The following is a 19,265-nucleotide window of genomic DNA, read 5'->3' as shown; positions in this document are numbered from 1 at the left end:
AACAAACAGGGGGGGATGGGCTCCGCTCACCTGTCCAGAGAAGCAGTCTCCATTTGGAACCTCGCTCTCCAGCTCCACTCCACCCTGCAAGCTGTCTACCTTCCTGGCACGGACAACCAGCTCTCAGACAGACTCAGCAGGCAACTCTGTCCTCACGAATGGTCACTTCAGAACACAGTTACGCGAAAAATTTTTGCAAAATGGGGCACTCCACACGTCGATCTATTTGCATCCCAGACGAACGCCACATGTCCCAGATTTTGCTCCAGGTACGGAGAAACAACCTGTCTGGCAGAAGACGTGTTCCTCCTCCACTGGTCTCAGCATCTCCTCTATGCGTTTCCTCCGATTCCTCTGATTGGTAAAGTCCTTCAAAAGGCCATCGCAGACAAGGCCTCCCTGATCCTCATCACACCGTATTGGCCACGACCAGCTGGGTTCCCCGTCCTCCTCAACCAGGCGTCTCAGACTCCTTGGATTCTCCCGCAGTTCCCGGATCTTCTCACGCAACACGAGGGGCAGCTGCTACATCCCAATCTGAAGTCTCTCAGATTGACAGCCTGGCTACTGCTCCCACGCTGACTGGGGATGCGGCCTTCCCTCCGGAGGTCCTACACACCCCTCTTGCCTCTAGAGCTCCTGCGACTCAACGCTCCTACGCCGCCAAGTGGTCACGTTTCCAGAGCTGGTGCTCCACCCGTCGGGTTCACCCCAGCACCTCCCCCTTGGCTCAGGTCCTCCGATACCTTACCTCTCTGCAGGTCTGCGGACTATCCTACAACTCCATTCGCCTACATCTGGTGGCCATCTCAGTGTACCATGATCCCGTAGACGCGATCTCTCTGGTACGCCATCCAGTGGTCAAGCGCTTCTTCAAAGAACTTCTTCGTCTTCATCCTCCCCTACGACCTCCTACACCGGTCTGGGATCTCAATCTTGTGCTGCAGGCTCTCATGGCTCCACCATTTGAACCTCTCTCAGTTACACCACTCAAATTTCTTACCTGGAAGACTCTATTCCTCGTTGCTATTACCTCGGCTCGCCGCATTGGAGAGCTACATGCCTTGGTATTTTATAGTCCCTATACACAATTTCTTCATGATAAAGTACTGTTAAGGACTCATCCTAAATTCCTGCCCAAGGGGGTATCAGCATTCCATTTGAACCAATCCATTGTGCTGCCTACTTTTCATCCACCACCTCACCCTTCGCCGGAGGCCGAACGACTCCACACGCTGGACTGTGCCAGAGCTCTCCGCATCTATTTGGAATGAACTGCGACTCCTCAGCGCCCGTCTCAGTTGTTCCTCTCCATACGCCCATCTTCCTCTCCTAGACCTGTTACGAAGCTGACATTGTCCTCTTGGATTACACAGCTCATTGCGTGCTGTTACGCATCTACCTCCAGTCCTGCTCTTCTGGAGATCCCTCCGCATGTCACGGCTCATGACCTCCGAGCTATGGCTACCACCTGGGCTAACCTTCGCCTCGCTCCTCTCCAAGAGATCTGTCGAGCGGCTACCTGGTCCAGGATTCATACCTTTGCCAAACACTACTGCCTTGATGTGGAATCCGGCGCAGATGCATCACTGGGTTCTACTGTCCTGCAAGCGGCTATATGAGGCGTCAACCTCCCTCCTCCTCTCCATCTCAGGTAACAGAGCTTATTATTATTATAATAGCATGATTATATTCTGTTACCTTCAGCTCGGGAGGCACCCACTTGTGTGGCTGGAAGATCCCTGTCCAGGGAGAAATAGAAGTTGCTTACCTGTAACGGTAGTTCTCCTTGGACAGATGGATCTTACAGCCACACAATCCCGCCCAGCCTCCCCTATTGTTGCCGCCAGCTTTATACCTAACTGGATTTTGCCGGTTGGGGGTGGGCTTATATAGGTACGGGGTGGGACCCTGTAGGGGGAGGGCTGGCACATGTGCAAAGCTCTTGAGCTTTGCAGCTTTTAGACTGCCGGGTCGGCTCCGTCAAGGGGACGTCACCCCACTTGTGTGGCTGTAAGATCCATCTGTCCAAGGAGAACTACCGTTACAGGTAAGCAACTTCTATTTCAGTCTTAGTCAAGCTTTAGCCAGACAGGCAGGCCAAGCTTCCTGCATAAAATAAAAGACGGTGGGAGTTGCATTACCTTATGTTAGTCCAGCACCTAGCTTTAATGCAGCTGCCCTATTGGTCTATTTGAATGCTGCACGGGAGACAAAAAGGTTGGCAAAAACCAAGGTGATGCTTTGAATTGCATCCGCTTGTCCCCTATTTTTTTTTTTTTTTTTTTTAAACTAGCTTGCGGCTGTTAACACTCCCTTTCCGTGTCCGGACAGGTTCACGTCGCGCCTGCCACTCTAACCGTCTCCCTCGGCCTTGCGCAAGCGGCGACTCCTCCCCTTCTGCCTCTGCTATAAGTGAATCGGCGCCGCTTCCTTCCCTCGTTCCAGCCTCCAGCGACTCGGCCGATCCCCCTGGGCCGTGCGGGTGACCGGCTCGCGCCCCTGCTGCGCCAATCAGCGATCGCCCCTCCTGACAGGCGCACGCGCGCCGCATTCCTGCTTCGCCATGGCGGATTATCACAAGCCCGACCAGCAGACGCTGCAGGCCCTGAAGGACACGGCCAACAGGCTGCGGATTAATTCCATCAAAGCCACCACCGCGGCAGGCTCAGGGTGAGTAGGCGAGCTAAAGAGAAGAAAGGACAGCCATAGCCTTGAGTTTGAATGTTGCAAGAAAAAAGAAATGGTTGCAATCGTTCCGATAGCAAAAGGACTCGGCTGGGCGGGGTAGTAGAGCCTGGAGCCAAGGTGAGTTCTGCCCGGTCAAGACCTGGCACGGATCAGGTTTACCAAGGACTGGCATTGACAGTGAGTCAGTGGCTTCGATCTGCTAGACTCCATCCCCCCCCCCCCCCCCAATCGCCAAGGAGCACTGCAACCTTTCTAATCCCTTGATGATGATGATGATGATTTTAGACTATTTACTCTGGTTAGATTTTACTGGCCTTCCCGGAAGATATATTTGTAGGGTGCATAAATAGACATGTCAGAAACTACAGAGATGGCATGCATCTGAGAGGAACAGAATAAATACAATGTCCATTTTTAACTGGTTATTTTATATTATAGCTTGAAACAAAGTATTGCAAATCTTGATAGACTCAATGCTTAAACAGAAAGTACTGTATATGACTTTTTTCAGGTTTGGGGTTTTATTTTTAAATGATAAAAGCATGGTGACTGGAGTAATTCTGTCATTGAAAAGATGGGTTGTTCTACAGTACTGTATTTCCTTCTCAGTAGCACCAGTCTGAGAAGCTGTGGCCTATTGAGCACAAGAGACTGAAAACCAGAATTTATATCAGACTTCCACCTCAGACATTTCTTGTGACCTTGAGCAAATTGCCTGTAAGCTTTTTAGGGAAGTGGCTTAATTGTACTTAAAAGTTAACAAAAGTAATAGTCTTCCTAAAGAATTACATGGAAAGGAAGACTAAACATAGTATTCACTTTTTTACAGAGTGAACAACTGAATCTGTGCTTGAGTTGTGGATTTCTTTTCCCATCTTCTGGTAGGGTACATTGTAACCAAAGTGTGGGTGCTTTCCATGCAAAGAGTGGAAGCTCCAAGGGGCATGAATAGAGCAACCCATGCTATAAATGAATACGGCCTTAGACTTGATCATGAATTGAGCTTTGCAGGTGTGAAAGGAACCGGCATTCATGAAGCAGATGTGCATTTGCGGTAATCAAGTTCTTTTGAGGCTTGAGTTAAAAAGAACGTTAAGAATGCTAATTTCATGCATAGATAAAACCTGAATAAATTATGCCTATACTTTTATGTGCAACTCAAATGTGGGTCAAGGACCACCATTTGGCATCAGCCCTACTTGTTCTTAAAGCTAGGGAAGATGAGCAACGTGGTCAGGTATTTAGGGATTCTTTAAATTGTACAAATCTTTCCCTTCTTCCTTCTCCAGTCTTTTTACTTTAGGATTTGATCTGTCAATCATGAATTTATGGATATTTCATTATTGGGATTTATTAACTGCCCTTTTATGAAGAGATTCACCCAAAGTACTTTACAATACATTGTGGTTACAGCGCCCAGAATATGGAAATCTTTACCAGCACTTATTAAGGAAGAAAAATCGCTAAGTTGCATAAGGATGCCTTTGAGACATAATCGTCGGATTTTCTTTTGACCCCGTTCATTGCAGAAACTTGCGTTTCCTTTGTCTCAAGTCTTGAAAAATAAAAAAAAATCTTTTAAATTTCCTTTTACTTTTTTATTACACTTTTAAAACTCTTACCCTCCCATTGTACTTACCTTTCGTGTTTTCTATACTATGCTTATTGTAGTTCTTCCCACTTCCCCTATGTATAAGTCCGTAATGTTTGTGTGTGTGTTGTAGTCAATAACTAAAACCCTGTTTTTAATTGTAAATCGCTTTGAATTTATGATATTGCGATACATCCAAATTTTAATAAAACTTGACTAGTAATCAAGTGCTCTAAAGTATTTTCCCTATCTGTCTTGCAGGCTCACAATCTTAACTACCTGTAGACCAGGGGTGTCAAAGTCGGTCCTCGAGGGCCGCAATCCAGTCGGATTTTTGGGATTTCCCCAATGAATATGCATGAGATCTATTTGCATGCACTGCTTTCATTGTATGCTAATTGATCTCATGCATATTCATTGGGGAAATCCTGAAAACCCGACTGGATTGTGGCCCTCGAGGACCGACTTTGACACCCCTGATGCAGACTATTCTTGAAGATTTTGTGATAAGGAGGTTTTTTTTCTTGGGGGGTAGGAAGGGGGGGCAGTATGGAGTCCATGAATTTTCCCAACGTACACTTGATACAAATTGCTGCGGCCTGGGTGTAGATAGGATGACACACATGACACCAATTTTGAAGAAATTATACTGATTTCGAGTACAACACAAGGTTATTTCTGTGATCCATCAAACACCACGGTATTTTCAACAAGTCATCGTGAACTATAAACCAGGCAGATCTTTACGATCCGAAAATAAAAATCTATTAACCTCAAGGAAGCAAGGTTACTATGCTGACACCAGAGCAATGATATTCTGCATAGCTGGTGTTAAAGATGTGGAATGCTTTGGTGTATCGATCGGTTTCAGTTTAAGAAACAGTTAAAAACCCAATTGTCACCGCATTCTTATGACTTAACAGTTCTTTGGAAAAGGAAAGGTAGTTCTCCCCTCTTAATTTTAAGATTTTAGTTTCTCATCATTATGATGTTTGTTTTAACTCATGTGAACCATTTATTTATTTATTTATTTTTTAATTTATTTATTTATTTATTTTTTATTTCTTTATTCATTTTTTCATATTACAAGTGTATCGGAAAAATACATATAATCTTATAAACACACACTTGATTTTCCTTCATGAATACTTTAAGTACAATATATCATATTTATATTCATATTTTTATAATGTTTTAGATAATATGTAAATCATTTAATATGTATGACAAATATAAATAAAATAAAAAAAACCCCAAGCCTTCCCTATTTCAGAAACTCTAACCTAATACTTCAAAATGCATTAATTAATTCATACATATTGTAAGGTAAATAAAATAATACCCACCTACATCCCCACTTAACAAATCTCTTATTATGGGAAAATGTTGGAGACATGTGAACCATTTAGTCCAGGGGTGTCCAACCTGCGGCCCAAGGGCCGCATGCGGCCCCATGAAGTATTTTGTGCGGCCTCCGGTCGAGGGCGATGCAGTGTTTTCCTCTGCTGCCCCCTGGTGTTTACCGTCTTGCCGGCTCCCTCCTCTGTCTTGCTGCAGCGTTTGCGCGGCCCCAGAAACATTTTTTTCGGCCAATGCGGCCCAGGAAAGCCAAAAGGTTGGACACCCCTGATTTAGTCCGTAAGCGGTATAGAAAAATTTTAAATAAATAACGAAACATTCAGAGGGTAAGTTAACCAAAAGGGGGAAATAATAATAATAATAACAGCTTATATACCGCAATACCGTGAAGTTCTGTGTGGTTTACAAAGATTAAGCAAAGGTACAAATTGGGAAGGGAGGCAGCTTTGTCATGCACCCCTGTTCAGTCGAAAATAGGCTGAACATCTACTTTAACGTACAGACTCAATTTTGGGCCAATAAATAGTAATTAAATTATATTAATTTTTTTGTCAATAAGCCAAAGTATCTCAGTGTTTGAAATATTTCTTTTTCACCCTATGAAACATCTTCTCTGCATTGAGAGAGCACAAACAACATGGATGGATGTAGGGTTCACTTGGCCAAAAAATATGATCTAAAAGGCAGGTTATTGTCTGAACCAGAGCAGCCACCAATTTATTCATTTGGAGGTGAAGTGCTTTGTGGTACTCTACATATTTCCATGTCCCAAAGGGCTTGATCTAAAATTGCCCATGATCAAAGCAGCGGCGGCAGCAGCAGTGAGATTTAAATGGGGCGTCTTTGGTTGTCATCCCAATTCCCTATCCACTGGGCTACTCCTCCACTAATGAAGCCCGCATGGCCTTTGTAAATTAACCAACTGGCCAAGAGTTTTGCATATCATGTAATATGTATTCCGTTGGGTGGATTGTTTTGGGCAAGCCAGGTTGGGATTTAGCCGTTACCAACTTGCTTGTAAAAATTTAGATAAACCTCACTATACTTTATATAAACAACTGAAAAACAATCCACAAAGGGGATCTTTTACCACGATCTCTCATTCCCGCTCTACTCTCGGCCTACTTGTATTGATGTCTGTCCAGTGCCCCTCTCTCGCTGATTGTTTGCAGCAGGTTCCTGCTCTCTTATTCCTGTATCCGCTTCATGTACTTTAAAACCTTCTTTGTACCTATCTTCGCTGATTGTCCAGCTCCTCTTACTGTAAACCGCCTTGAACTACTATGGCTTTGGCGATATAGAAGAATAAAATTACTATTATTAAAGACCCCTAAGTCAAGACCTTTGTATCACTAGAACACTATATGGCTTAATCACCCCAAAAATTGTGGAGAAAAAAGAGATCTCAGAAATAAATATGCCCATATAATTCAACGCAACAGTGTCATTGGTCTCTAAAAAAAATAAAAAGAATAGTACAGTACTATCCTCTTGAACATAGGTGTACTAAGGACAAAAGCCCAAATGCAAAAAGAGTCCAGAACGTTTTTACAAAGACAAAAAAAATATATATATACCAAAAGAAAACCAAAACTAAATGCTGAGGCTCGAGACGAATTCAGTACTTATAAATTCCAAACCCATTGTCTCTCCAAGAGTTCATAAGGTATTATTAATGCAGAAGCTAATAATGTCTTCACGAGCAGTTAACATTTCGCAACACGTGATAACTGACTTTGTTGTATAAGAATAATATACAGTATTTCGTTGGCTGTGTGTAATCATTTACCCAACTTTAAGTTATTGCTGTTGAAAGCTTTCTCAACACCAGGGCCCTTGCCCAGCGGGTGGGGTGAGTTTGAGCATAAATGATCCTGTTTTAAAATTTGATGATTGCTCGGCTTTTTCTGGGCTTGGTTACAGGTTTTATAGATGGGGAAGTGTCAGGTCTGAGACTTACCCCTCCCCTCTTCTACGAAACCGCGCTAGCGATTTCTAGCACGGCTCTCTGCGCTCAAAGCTGCTAACGCGGTTTCGTAGAAGAGGGGGTTAGGCCCTCTTCTGTCAAACTGCGATAGCAGTTTTTAGCGCAGGGAGCCGCTCTGAACGGCCCGCGCTGCTCCCGACGCTCGTAGGAACTCGATGAGCGTCGGGAGCAGCGCGGGCCGTTCAGCGCGGCTCCCTGCGCTAAAAACTGCTATCGCAGTTTGACAGAAGAGGCCCTTAGAGTTAAAACTTTTGTCTGGTGCATAGAATGCGTCTCAAGACCAGGGAATACTTTTTCTTAGAAAACCTCCCCATTTTCAATGAATTTTGAATTCTTTCATCATTAAGTCTGACCTTAATTAGCTCCATAGCCTTCTATTGCTTGCATAGTTAAAGGTTTTGAACTTGATCAGGTGCAGTTAACTAAACTCAGATTAAAATAAAAACGAGAATGGCTCAATATGCTTTGCATGAGTGGTCAATGTATTCTCTGCTTGTGAAAGGAAGTGGCATAGCCCCAGGCCAGCAAGAGGAAACCCAAATTCATGCAGACCATTCTGAGCTCCCCTGTGAGAACAGTATAGAAAACTGAATGGATTAAATAAAAGTTCAGTTTATTTGATACACTGCAAACATAAACACAGTTAAATCTAAGTGGTTGACAAATGGAATGGGGGTGGGGTGGGTGGATAGCTACCTAAACAAAAGAAACACTAACCCCCGCTTTTACCAAGGTGCGCTAATCGATTTAGTGCACGCTAATGTGTGAATGTTAGTCTGTGGCTTCTTTCGCCGTTAGATGCGACTTGAAGACGGAAAGGTGACTGTTCCGAGTCTTCAAGCTGATTCCTTTTTATGAGAAGGGAGGGGAAAGCGGGCTAAAGAAATTCTGTGCTTTCTCGTTTCACTTACCTCCGTGTCCATTGTTTCAGGTTGCTTAAAATATTTTCTTTTCCAAGCCCAGAAGCCATAGAGATATGGTGATGTATATATTTTTTTTACAATTTAACGGAATGAAAGCTTAAACAAGCATGTAGATTACAGGGATAACTCATGTGTATAAATACACCATAGACTCGATATAACACAGCTCGAAATAACGCTGGCCTGATTACAACATGGTCATGTTTTTCTTTTTGCCATTTATTATTCTTTGGACCACCATATAACACAAATTCACTTATAATGTGGTCAGATATGTTGGACTCCAACAGCAGCGTTATATGAGGCCTATGGTATATGTACTAATAAAAGTATAAGGCATGGTGGTTAGATTTTAGAATGCGTGTGCGTGCATTACTCAGGTATGTGATAATTTACTACTAATTTTCTCTCTTGTATTTGCATGGGTTTAAATAATTTAACTCGTGGTAGGGATATGCTAAATGCATTTTAGTTTTACGGTGTGCTGAGGTCGTTTTTGTGCATGCTAAAAAAAAAAAAAGAAAAAGAAATGGAACAAATTTGTTTTCCCCGTACATCCCTCTATCCTACTGGTTCTCAAACCTGTCCTAGGGGACCCTCCCCCCCCCCCCCCCAGTTAGTCAGGTTTTCAGGATATCCCTAATGCATATGAATCTACGGGCTCCTTTTACGAACGCACGCACTGGAAAACTACCGCCTGCTCAAGAGGAGGCGGGAGTGGCTAGCGCGCACGGCATTTTAGCGTGCGCTATTCCGCGTGTTAAGGCCCTAACGCGCCTTCGTAAAAGGAGCCCTATGTGTTGGATAGATTGGGGGGGGGTTTCACTGGGAGAATAATTGTGGGTATGTTTAGTATGAAACAATGTTACAATATGTTTTAAAGGTTTTGATGGTGCTATATTATTATAATAAATGATGAATTATGTATAATCTAATCTAATCTAATCCTTAGGTTTGTATACCGCATCATCTCCACGTTCGTAGAGCTCGACGCGGTTTACAGTAAGAGAAATAGGAAGGAACTACAACAGAGGGTTAGAGGTAGAAGTGGGAAGAAAATTTAGAGGACTTGGGATGCCAAGATATAAGAGTTTCCTTGATTCCTAAGTTGGAGGGAGACTTACATTTTTAGCATAAGAAGCGGTGTGAAACATAGCTCTTATTTGGGTATTTTGTTAATGAATATGCACGAGAGAGATTTGCATATAATGGAGGTGGGAGACGTGCAAATCTGGCTCATGCATATTCATTAGGGATAGCCTGAAAACCTTTAGCACAGGGGGTCCCCAAAGTCCCTCCTTGAGGGCCGAATCCAGTCAGGTTTTCAGGATTTCCCCAATGCATATGCATTGAAAGCAGTGCATGCCCATAGATCTCATGCATATTCATTGGGGAAATCCTGAAAACCTGACTGGATTCGGCCCTCAAGGAGGGACTTTGGGGACCCCTGCTTTAGCAACTCCAAGAACTATATTTACAGAGGTGTGTGTTGTTGTTGTTTTTTTTTTTTCTGGGCTCCTGGCATTAACTCCTAGAGTCCTAACCTGCATGCAACAACATACCAAGAAAACCAAGTGAGCAATGTAGTTCATTCTTTTTGATTTACAGGTCACTAAAGTTCAAATTCTCTGTGGGTTTTGTTTGACCTTAAGGCTATGTATACTAGATTAGTACAATTACTCCTGAAGTTTAGACAGGCAGTCATAGCATTTTGTAAATAACAATATTAGAGTCGTACTTAACTGATAGACCTCAGTGGTGCCACCTATATACAAGTAAACTTTTTTTAAACATACAGAATTCAGGCACCCAAAGTCGTCATTGGTCTCAACATTTCAAATGCTTTAGATACTTTAAATTATCTTATTTTCAATTATTTTATTTTAAATATATATATATACTCATCTTCATCTACCCGGGTGGGGGTAGATACTCCGACATAGACCTATGTTTCGCCCAGAGGGCTTTATCAAGGAATTCCCCCTGCAAATATATACAAATAAGTATAAATAAGGTTCATAGACCAAAGCGCCGAAGACAAAGGCGCGCGCCGACAACTGAGCGCAAGACGGAAGCGCGCGCCGAAGAAAAAGAGTGTTTTTAGGGGCTCCGACGGGGGGTTTTGTTGGGGAACCCCCCATTTTACTTAATACAGATCGCGGCGGCGTTGTGGGGGGTTTGGGGGGTTGTAACCGCCCTCATTATACTGGAAACTTAACTGTTTCCCTGTTTTTTAGGGAAAAAGTGAAGTTTTCAGTAAAATGTGGGGGGTTACAAACCCCCCACAACGCGGCGCGATCTGTACCCACCCCCCCCGTCAGAGCCCTTTAAAACAGTCATTTTCTTCGGTGCGCGCCTCTGCGTTGCGCTCAGTTGTCTACACGCGCCTTTGTCCCGGCGCGCTTTTGACCTGACACCATAAATAAAGTTGTAAAACAACCATAAATACTCTTAATAAATACTTTGAATACATTAAATATATCGTTAACTCTCAATCAGCATAATTTATAGTAGCAAATACCTTACGTCTTATGAAAAATAACAAAGATAGAGCTGTTTTTTGAGTTTGTAATAACATTTTGTAACCATAAGTGGACAGCTATACAGAGAGAGAGGATTTTTAAGCTCCTATCTAAAGTGGAAAAAGTAGTCTGGAGATATTTCAAGTTAGTCTATCATAGACGTTAATAGCACGAGTTAAATGTATAAATGCTTATTTTGCCCCTCATATGAAAGTATTTGTATGAGGTAACACTTTTCTTCCGGATAAAATTAATGTAATGTAATAAAATTACAAACTGCATTTAGCCTTGCAAGAATGCCCTTGTAAATACTACCCTCTGGTCACTAACCCCTCCCACCCCAGAAAGATCTAAATAGAAACATAGAAAAATGATGGCAGAAAAGGGCCATAGCCCATCAAGTCTGCCCACTCTAATGACCTACCCCCTCGACTTTACCCCTGTAGAGATCCCACATGTGTATCCCATTTACTTTTAAAATCTGGCACGCTGGTTGCCTGAATCACCTGCAGTGGAAGTTCGTTCCAATGATCAACCACTCTTTCGGTGAAGAAATACTTCCTGGTGTCGCCATGAAATTTCCCTCCTCTGATTTTTAGCAGATGCCTTCTTGTGGCCGATGATCCTTTAAGAAAGAAGATATCATCTTCCACCTCAGTACGGCCTGTGATATATTTAAACGTCTCAGTCATGTCTCCTCTCTCTCTCTACGTTCCTCGAGTGAGTACAGCTGCAATAAATGTCTGTGAAAGAGCAGCCCTGGTATGGGAAAGCCTACTAGAGCTGGACTAGGTACCTTAACTAGCCTGGTGAGTGGCTAGTGAACCATAGAGAGGAGGACCCAGGCCCATAAGCCGCTCTAAACGCTACATTTGTGGTGGAAAGTGTGAGGCCACCAAAACTCTACTGTACTGAAGCCATGAGGCCCATTGGGGTGGTAGACAGATGGGGTATAGTAGATTTGGGGGGAGTTTTGGAGGGCCCAGCATACATTGTAAGGGCTTAACGGCGAGATGTACATCTGGCACCCCCACTAAGGTGCCCCACTGCTCAGCGTGACTAGTTCATTACAATGTTGGCTCCTCCCATGTCCAAATGGTCTGGATTTGCACATTTTGAACCTGGATGTTTTTGCAGTTGAAAATGGCGAACTGGATGTCTAAGTAGACAATTTTCAAAAAAAATGAATTTTGGACATCTGGTGGTTTTGGGGTTGGTTCTGAAAATGGCAGTCTCTCTAACTCCGACTTTGGACTTCTTTGGGGGGAAACGTCCAAAATTGGATTTAGACGTCTTATTGAAAATGCCTCTCACAGAGTCTGGAATAATAGATATGCTGTCTCTCTCTCTCTCTCTTTTTATTTTTATTAATTCTTAGACATCCGACATCATGTGCCAGTGCTGCAGAGATTATGTCTGTGCTCTTTTTCCACACCATGAAGTTCAAGGCTCAAGATCCCAGAAATGCAAACAATGACAGATTTGTGATGTCCAAGGTGAGAAACGGTTTCCTCTAATAGTGACAGGCAGGGGCGGGGTTTCAGGTGAGCAGAATAAGAATCTACCTGGGGTATCTAGTGTCGGTGCGGTATGCGTTTCTTTAAAGGGATGAGTGAACTAATGTGAGAGACTCACCTGGCGTAAAGTGGAGGCAATGCACACTGATCTGGCACAGTTTCGTAAACTGAGCCCCCTCTAGTCTCAGTGCCACAGCTTCAGAGAATCGCTCCATATCTACTCTCCCTCCCTCCCTCCCCCCCCCCCCTTTTGCCTTAAGTACCTGCCCTGACGAAGGAGTGAGATTACCTGGTTAAAAACAAAACAAAAAACCTTGCAGTGGTAGCATTGGCATGGAGCAGTAGTAGAACACCAAGCTTGCAAAAAGGCTTCAGTGGACTCTATTAGGGGACTATCCATTAAATTCCAAGCTTAAATAAGCATGGGGGGTGGGGGCTTTTATGTAATAGCCTCACTAACCATGATAGCTGCAGGGATTACTACAAAGGGAGAGTGTGACGCAGCGGTTAAAACTACAGCTTCACCCTGAGGTTGTGGGTTCAAATCCCACGCTGCTCCTTGTGACCCTGGGCAAGTCACTTAATCCCCCCCCCCCCCCATTGCCCCAGGTACATTAAATAGATTGTGAGCCCACCAGGACAGACAGGGAAAAATGCTTGAGTACCTGAATAAATTCATGTAAACCATTCTGAGCTCCCCTGGGAGAACAGTACAGAGAATTTGTAAATTCCATTGGATTGTGATATTGCGATCAAATCAAACTTTTGGTTCATAGACAACGGCGCGAAAGACAAAAGCGCGCGCCGACAATTGAGCGCAGCGCGGAGGTGCGCGCCGCACAAAATTACAGTTTTTAGGGGCTCCAACGGGGGGTTTTGTTGGGGAACCCCCCCAGTTTACTTAATAGACATCGCGCCGGCGTTATGGGGGGTTTGGGGGGTTGTAACCCTCCACATTTTACTGTAAACTGAACTTTTTCAGGGAAAAAGTTCAGTTTTCAGTAAAATGTGGGGGGTTACAACCCCCCACGCCCCCCACAACGCGGCGCGATGTCTATTAAGTAAAGGGGGGGTTCCCCACCACGCCCCCCCCGTCAGAGCCCTAAAAACAGTAATTTAGAGCGGCGCGCGCCTCCGCACTGCGCTCAATTGTCTGGGCGCGCCTTTGTCGCGGCGCGCTTTTGACCTGACACCAAACTTTTTTAAATAAACTTGAAACTTAAACTTGATCATAACCACAGTATAGTCCCATAAAGTGCATCTTGTGTAACTTTTAAAACCCAGATCAAAAGGTATCCTTATCTGGGAACGATGCAACATTTCTCCGATGAACAGGCTCTGCTGGAGATGTGAACAAAATGAACCCAAAACACCTTAAAAATAATCAATGCGCCCCCGGCCCCTCGACTCGAGTTTCGCTCCACGCGTCACCAGGAGGGGATAAACTCGCGGGATATGGGCTCCTGATGACGTGTGGAGCGAAACTCGAGTCGAGGTGTAGGCACACTTCGAAAATTAACCTTTTCAAATTCAGTCTTATTTTTCTTTTATGGTCTTTTATATGTTAACTTAACTATCGTAAACCGAGTCGAGCTTTCGTTGAATGATGACTCGGTATATAAAGCCAAGCCTTAGATTAGATTAGTTGGCTGGCGCCTTTCCTCCTCCCCAGCATCTGGCAGCACACCTGGAATGTTTCAAGGCAGACTAGATGATTACAACAATATACAAGACAGGAACTTGCAATGGTATATATCATAAGAGGTTCCAAAGACTGAAGTCTGTATAATTTATGATATGTCCACCACTGGTTTCTTCAAACACTCAATAGGGATTGTGACTTAATACTAATATTTTTATGAATATATTTTTAGAATTTATTGATCAAAAATTGATTTGCTAAGATGCCATTATGGCCTTGATATAGTTATTAATTTTGTGAGAGTCGATTGTTTAATCACTCCATCCATTGATTGAATTATCTTCCCTTTTACTTCCTTTTTGTCAACAATTACTTGATCTATAGGCTGATACATACTTAAGGCCTTACTATATATTATCTCTAAGGCACACTAGTGGGCCATGGCGCACAGTTTGCGATACACAATAATGGATTTTAGTCATGCTTACGATGGATGTGGAGGAGATTAACAGAAGAGATGTTTGATAAAGTCTTGGGGAGGGGGTGACTTGCCGTAGGATTGCAAGTGGAAATTAGTTTGAATTAATCTCAACTGAGCAGAAAGGATGGGCCCATCTGCTTTCATTTACTGCTTTTCTCTGCTGGTAAGACAAAACTGGGTTCTCTGACGGTTGATAACTTTTATTTATTTATTTTTTTTTTTTTAAATTGGAACATGAATCATTCAGAAATGTTGCAATGCACCATCTTTCTGACTAGATCACTATCTCTTCACCAGTCTAGCTAGATATGACATTTTACTTGTGTTGTATCCTGCACAGCCCGAGCATGATTTGAATATAGAGATGCCCATATGTGTTCATGATCTCTCTTCTTCCAGGGCCATGCAGCGCCAATTTTGTACGCCGCGTGGGCAGAGGCTGGGTTCATGCCAGAAGCAGAATTATTGACCCTAAGAAAAATTGATTCCATTTTAGACGGCCATCCCGTCCCTGTGAGTATTCCAAGGCTAATGCTGTAAGCAGTGGTATATGTTTCCTTCCCTGGATCTAAGCTGGCTTCAGTGGAAGGACCCAAGCATCTTAATATACTGTTGGATTGATTATTCAAAGTGTTTTAAGCAAGCTGGAGAGGCTCGGGGCCACTCAACTGCTGCTATTCAGCGTTACTCAACTGGACAGTGCCGCTGAATATCGGCTCTGACTGTCCATCGAAAAAATGGGCATGGCGGGGGCGGTACAGGGGAGGAGCCAGCATTATGCAGGTGCTGGCAATATTCGGTACCAAAGCCCACATAGCTAAGTGGGAAAATTTAAATGCAGGCGCTTGGCTATGCAAGTTCCAGCACCGAATATGAGCTGGCACCTGCATTTTTTTTTTTTTTTTAACCCTTTCAGGACCATAAAGATCGTAGGCCAATTTTTGTGGTTTTGACGACATTTTTATGGTAAAAAGGACTTGCAGATGCCAAAAAATTGATTTTTTTTGTGAAATATCATTATTTTTTTTAAAAAAAATCACACTTCTGGCTTATGGACAGTGTGGCAAGTGAATCTTCTCGTCAATCTGGCAACGACGCTAATGAATGAATGTCGGAACCAGTTTGTTTACATAAAGGCAGTATCATATGGAATCCGTACATATCAAATTTAGAACTGTAGACTATCCCAATCAAAATTTATAGGATTTTAAAGTTATGGGACAAATATGTCCCTTGGTTCTGAAAGGGTTAAAGTTTCCCATCGGTTTTGATGAGACAGCCTAGGGGCAGAAGCGAGTAGACCTTCAGGGATGCTTGGTAGGCTCAGAAGTGGGATTTATAGTGATGGATGGGGGCTAATGCTGTTGCCAGGGAGTAGAGGTGACTTGGAGGGGCTGAGAAACATTTATTATAGGGGGCTGGGGGCCTGCATTACTCTCTTATCTGAACTCGGGCTGAAAGACGGGGCCTGCGTAAGATCTGGCAGTCACCAGTTTTCCAGTTAGCACCAATTACTGCCTTGCAGACCTTCCTCCTGGCCTGCCTGGTGCTGCTGCCACTGCTGCTGTCTCCTTCCAGCTGCTCAGCCTGTCATGTCCTCCTAGCCTGAGCAGTCAGTGCTGAAGAATTCTGCAAGCCTAAATCAAAATGTTGTGCAAATTATCTGTACAGAACCAAAGTGGAATTGTCCCAGTCAGAATGGTGCACACCAAAAAAGTGTCTTTCAACTCATCTGATCAATTCAAATGCCTTTATTCATCCAAAATTCATCCAGTGACCCGACATGCATATGTTTCGGCCTACTCGGCCTGCATCAGGAGTCTTACGAGTCTTCGGGTGTATATAAAGAAACATACAGGGTATAAAGATGCACAATCTCTCTAAACGCGGCTTTGGAAAGACGTGAAGCAATTCAAATCACTGTGAGTTGAAAGACACTCTTTTGGTGTGCACCGTTCTGACTGGGACAATTCCACTTTGGTTCTGTGCTTTTGCTTCCCCTGTTTTATTTTTGTGCAAATTATCTGTGCCACACCCTTTTTTTGTTCAAATTCTGCAGAATTGTCCTAGGAGTAGAATTACCTGGTGATCCTTCCTTCCTGGTCTAGCTGATCCCAGTGTTCCCCAGGGGAGAATGTGTCACTTCCTTTACAAACCACATCTCCTGCAAAGAGCTTCTGATTATAGTGTTGACATGCAACTTATTAACTTTTAAAGGACATATTTGCATTATGACCGATAATGGAGAATTGTGAACACTTTTATTTAAATGTGAAAGGTGTGGCAACACTGAGAACTGCCATGCTGGGACAAACCAAAGATCCATTAAGCCCAGTATCCCGTTTCCAACAGTGGATGAACCCAGGTCCCAAGTACCTAGCAAGATTTCAAGTAGTAAGACAGATTTTATGCTGCTTATCCTAGGAATAAGCAGTGGTTTCCCCAAGCTATCTCAGTAATGGCCTATGGACTTCTCTTAAGGAAATTATTCAAACCGTTTTTTAAACCCTGCTAAGCTAACTGATTTCACCACATTTTCCGACGATGAATTCCAGAGTTTAAATACATGTTGACTGAAGAAATATTTCCTCCAGTTTGTTTTAAATCTACTACTTAGTAGCTTCAATGCATGCCTCCTAATCCTAGTGTTTTTGGAAAGCGATTTACATCTACCCTTTCCACTCCACTCAATATTTTATAGACCTCCATCATAATCACTCCTGAGCCATTTGTTCTCCAAAATAAAGAGCTTTTCACCATAGGGAAGTTGTCCCATTCCTTTTGTCATTTTTGTCACCCTTCTTTGTACCTTTTCTAATTCTGCTATATCGTTTATGAGATACGGCGACCAGAATTGCACACAGTATTCGAGGTGCAGCTGTACCATAGAGCAATATAAAGGCATTATAATATAATATTTTAATTTTAGTTTTCCATTCCATTCCCGATAATTCCTAAATTTGTATTTGCTTTCTTCGCCACTGCTGCATATTTGAGCTGCGGGTTTCAACATATCCTCAACATGGAGCCCTTCATCACAATAGCTATAGTTTGGGTTCCTCTTTCCCAATGCACCGTTTTGCACTTGTTCCCGTTGAACGTCATCTGCCATTTTAATTCCTAGTCTCACAAGATCCTCTTGCAATTTTTCACAATCCTCTCGTGATTTAACAACTTTGTGTCATCAGCACATTTAATTATCTCACTAGTTATTCCTATCTCTAGATCATTGATTAAGATGTTAAAAAACAGTGGACCCAGCACAGACCCCTGGGGAACCCCTGATTGTAGGTTTTTTCAAAATCTGAGGCCCTGATGCACAAAAGGTTTTCCGTGCCAGTAAGACTTGTTAAAAACCCCCCACTATTTACCCTTCTCCTTTGAGAATATTGACCATTTAAACCTACTCTGTTTTCTGTCTTTCAACCAGTTCTTAATCCATAATAGGGTTCATAGACAACAGCGCGAAAGACAAAGGCGCGCCCGGACAATTGAGCGCAGCGCGGAGGCGCGCGCCGCTCTAAATTACTTTTTTTAGGGCTCCGACGGGGGGGGGGTGTGGGGGGGAACCCCGCCACTTTACTTAATAGACATCGCGCCAGCGTTATGGGGGGTTGTAACCCTCCACATTTTACTGTAAACTTAACTTTTTCCCTAAAAACAGGGAAAAAGTGAAGTTTTCAGTAAAATGTGGGGGGTTACAACCCCCCACGCCCCCCACAACGCGGCGCGATGTCTATTAAGTAAAGTGGGGGGGGTTCCCCCCGCCCCCCCCGTCGGAGCCCTAAAAACAGTAATTTAGAGCAGCGCGCGCCTCTGCGCTGCGCGCAATTGTCTGGGCGCGCCTTTGTCCCGGCGCGCTTTTGACCTGACACCCCATAATAGTACATGACTCTCTAATTTCCTCAGAAGTCTTTGATGAGGTACTTTGTCAAATGCCTTTTTAAAAAAAAAAAACAACTTTATTAATTTTAAAGCCAAAAATAAGTGCAACATATTATACAGACATTTTACATTTTAACAGCACTTAAATTCAATCAAAATTATATTCTATGACAAATATATATATCATCCCCCCTTGTCAAATGCCTTTTGAAAATCCAAATATACGATATCAACCGGCTCACCTTTATCCACATGTTCATTCACCTCTTCAAAGAAATGCAGTAGACTTGTGAGGCCAGATTTCCCTTGACTAAATTCACCATGGCTTTCTCTCATTAATCCACGCTTATCTAATCTAATCTAGTCTTCTCTTTGTGCGTCCTCGCATACCTATTCAGGCTCAAGGCGGCTTACAAAGGGAAGGAAAGAGAGAGAGGGAGAGGAAAGGCAAAGAGGAGAGAGTGGGAAATGGAAGAGAGAGAGAGGGATGCTTACGTGTATATGCTATGTCATTTTGTTCTTTGTAATAGCAATTATTGATATGTCGCCAATTTTTACACGATCCCTGAATTTTTTAAAGGTTTGATGTCCGAGTATCAACCATTAAGATCATTGCGCTCTGAAAGTTCAGCATTGCTGAAAACGAAGGCTAACCCTAAATATGTGG

At 43.3% G+C, this 19,265-nt stretch overlaps 1 protein-coding gene across 2 annotated transcripts in view; it reads left to right on the top strand.

The window, feature by feature from the left end:
* The first annotated feature begins 2,028 nt into the window (after window positions 1–2,028).
* The window catches only part of TKT (transketolase), a 57,812-nt gene continuing 40,575 nt past the window's right edge, over window positions 2,029–19,265 (top strand). Inside the window, exons 1-3 of one of the 2 annotated variants that reach the window (XM_033926162.1) lie at window positions 2,029–2,050; window positions 12,452–12,569; window positions 15,113–15,226. In XM_033926162.1, coding sequence (XP_033782053.1) covers window positions 12,486–12,569; window positions 15,113–15,226 — 198 coding nt within the window. In that variant the 5' untranslated portion in view covers window positions 2,029–2,050; window positions 12,452–12,485. Of the gene's footprint in view, window positions 2,051–2,428; window positions 2,674–12,451; window positions 12,570–15,112; window positions 15,227–19,265 lie in introns of those variants that run through there. The other variant, XM_033926161.1, reaches the window with a different exon arrangement.

Source organism: Geotrypetes seraphini, chromosome 17 (genome assembly GCF_902459505.1).
Source record: "Geotrypetes seraphini chromosome 17, aGeoSer1.1, whole genome shotgun sequence".
Lineage (NCBI taxonomy): Eukaryota > Metazoa > Chordata > Amphibia > Gymnophiona > Dermophiidae > Geotrypetes > Geotrypetes seraphini.
This window is presented reverse-complemented; position numbering and strand designations above follow the sequence as displayed.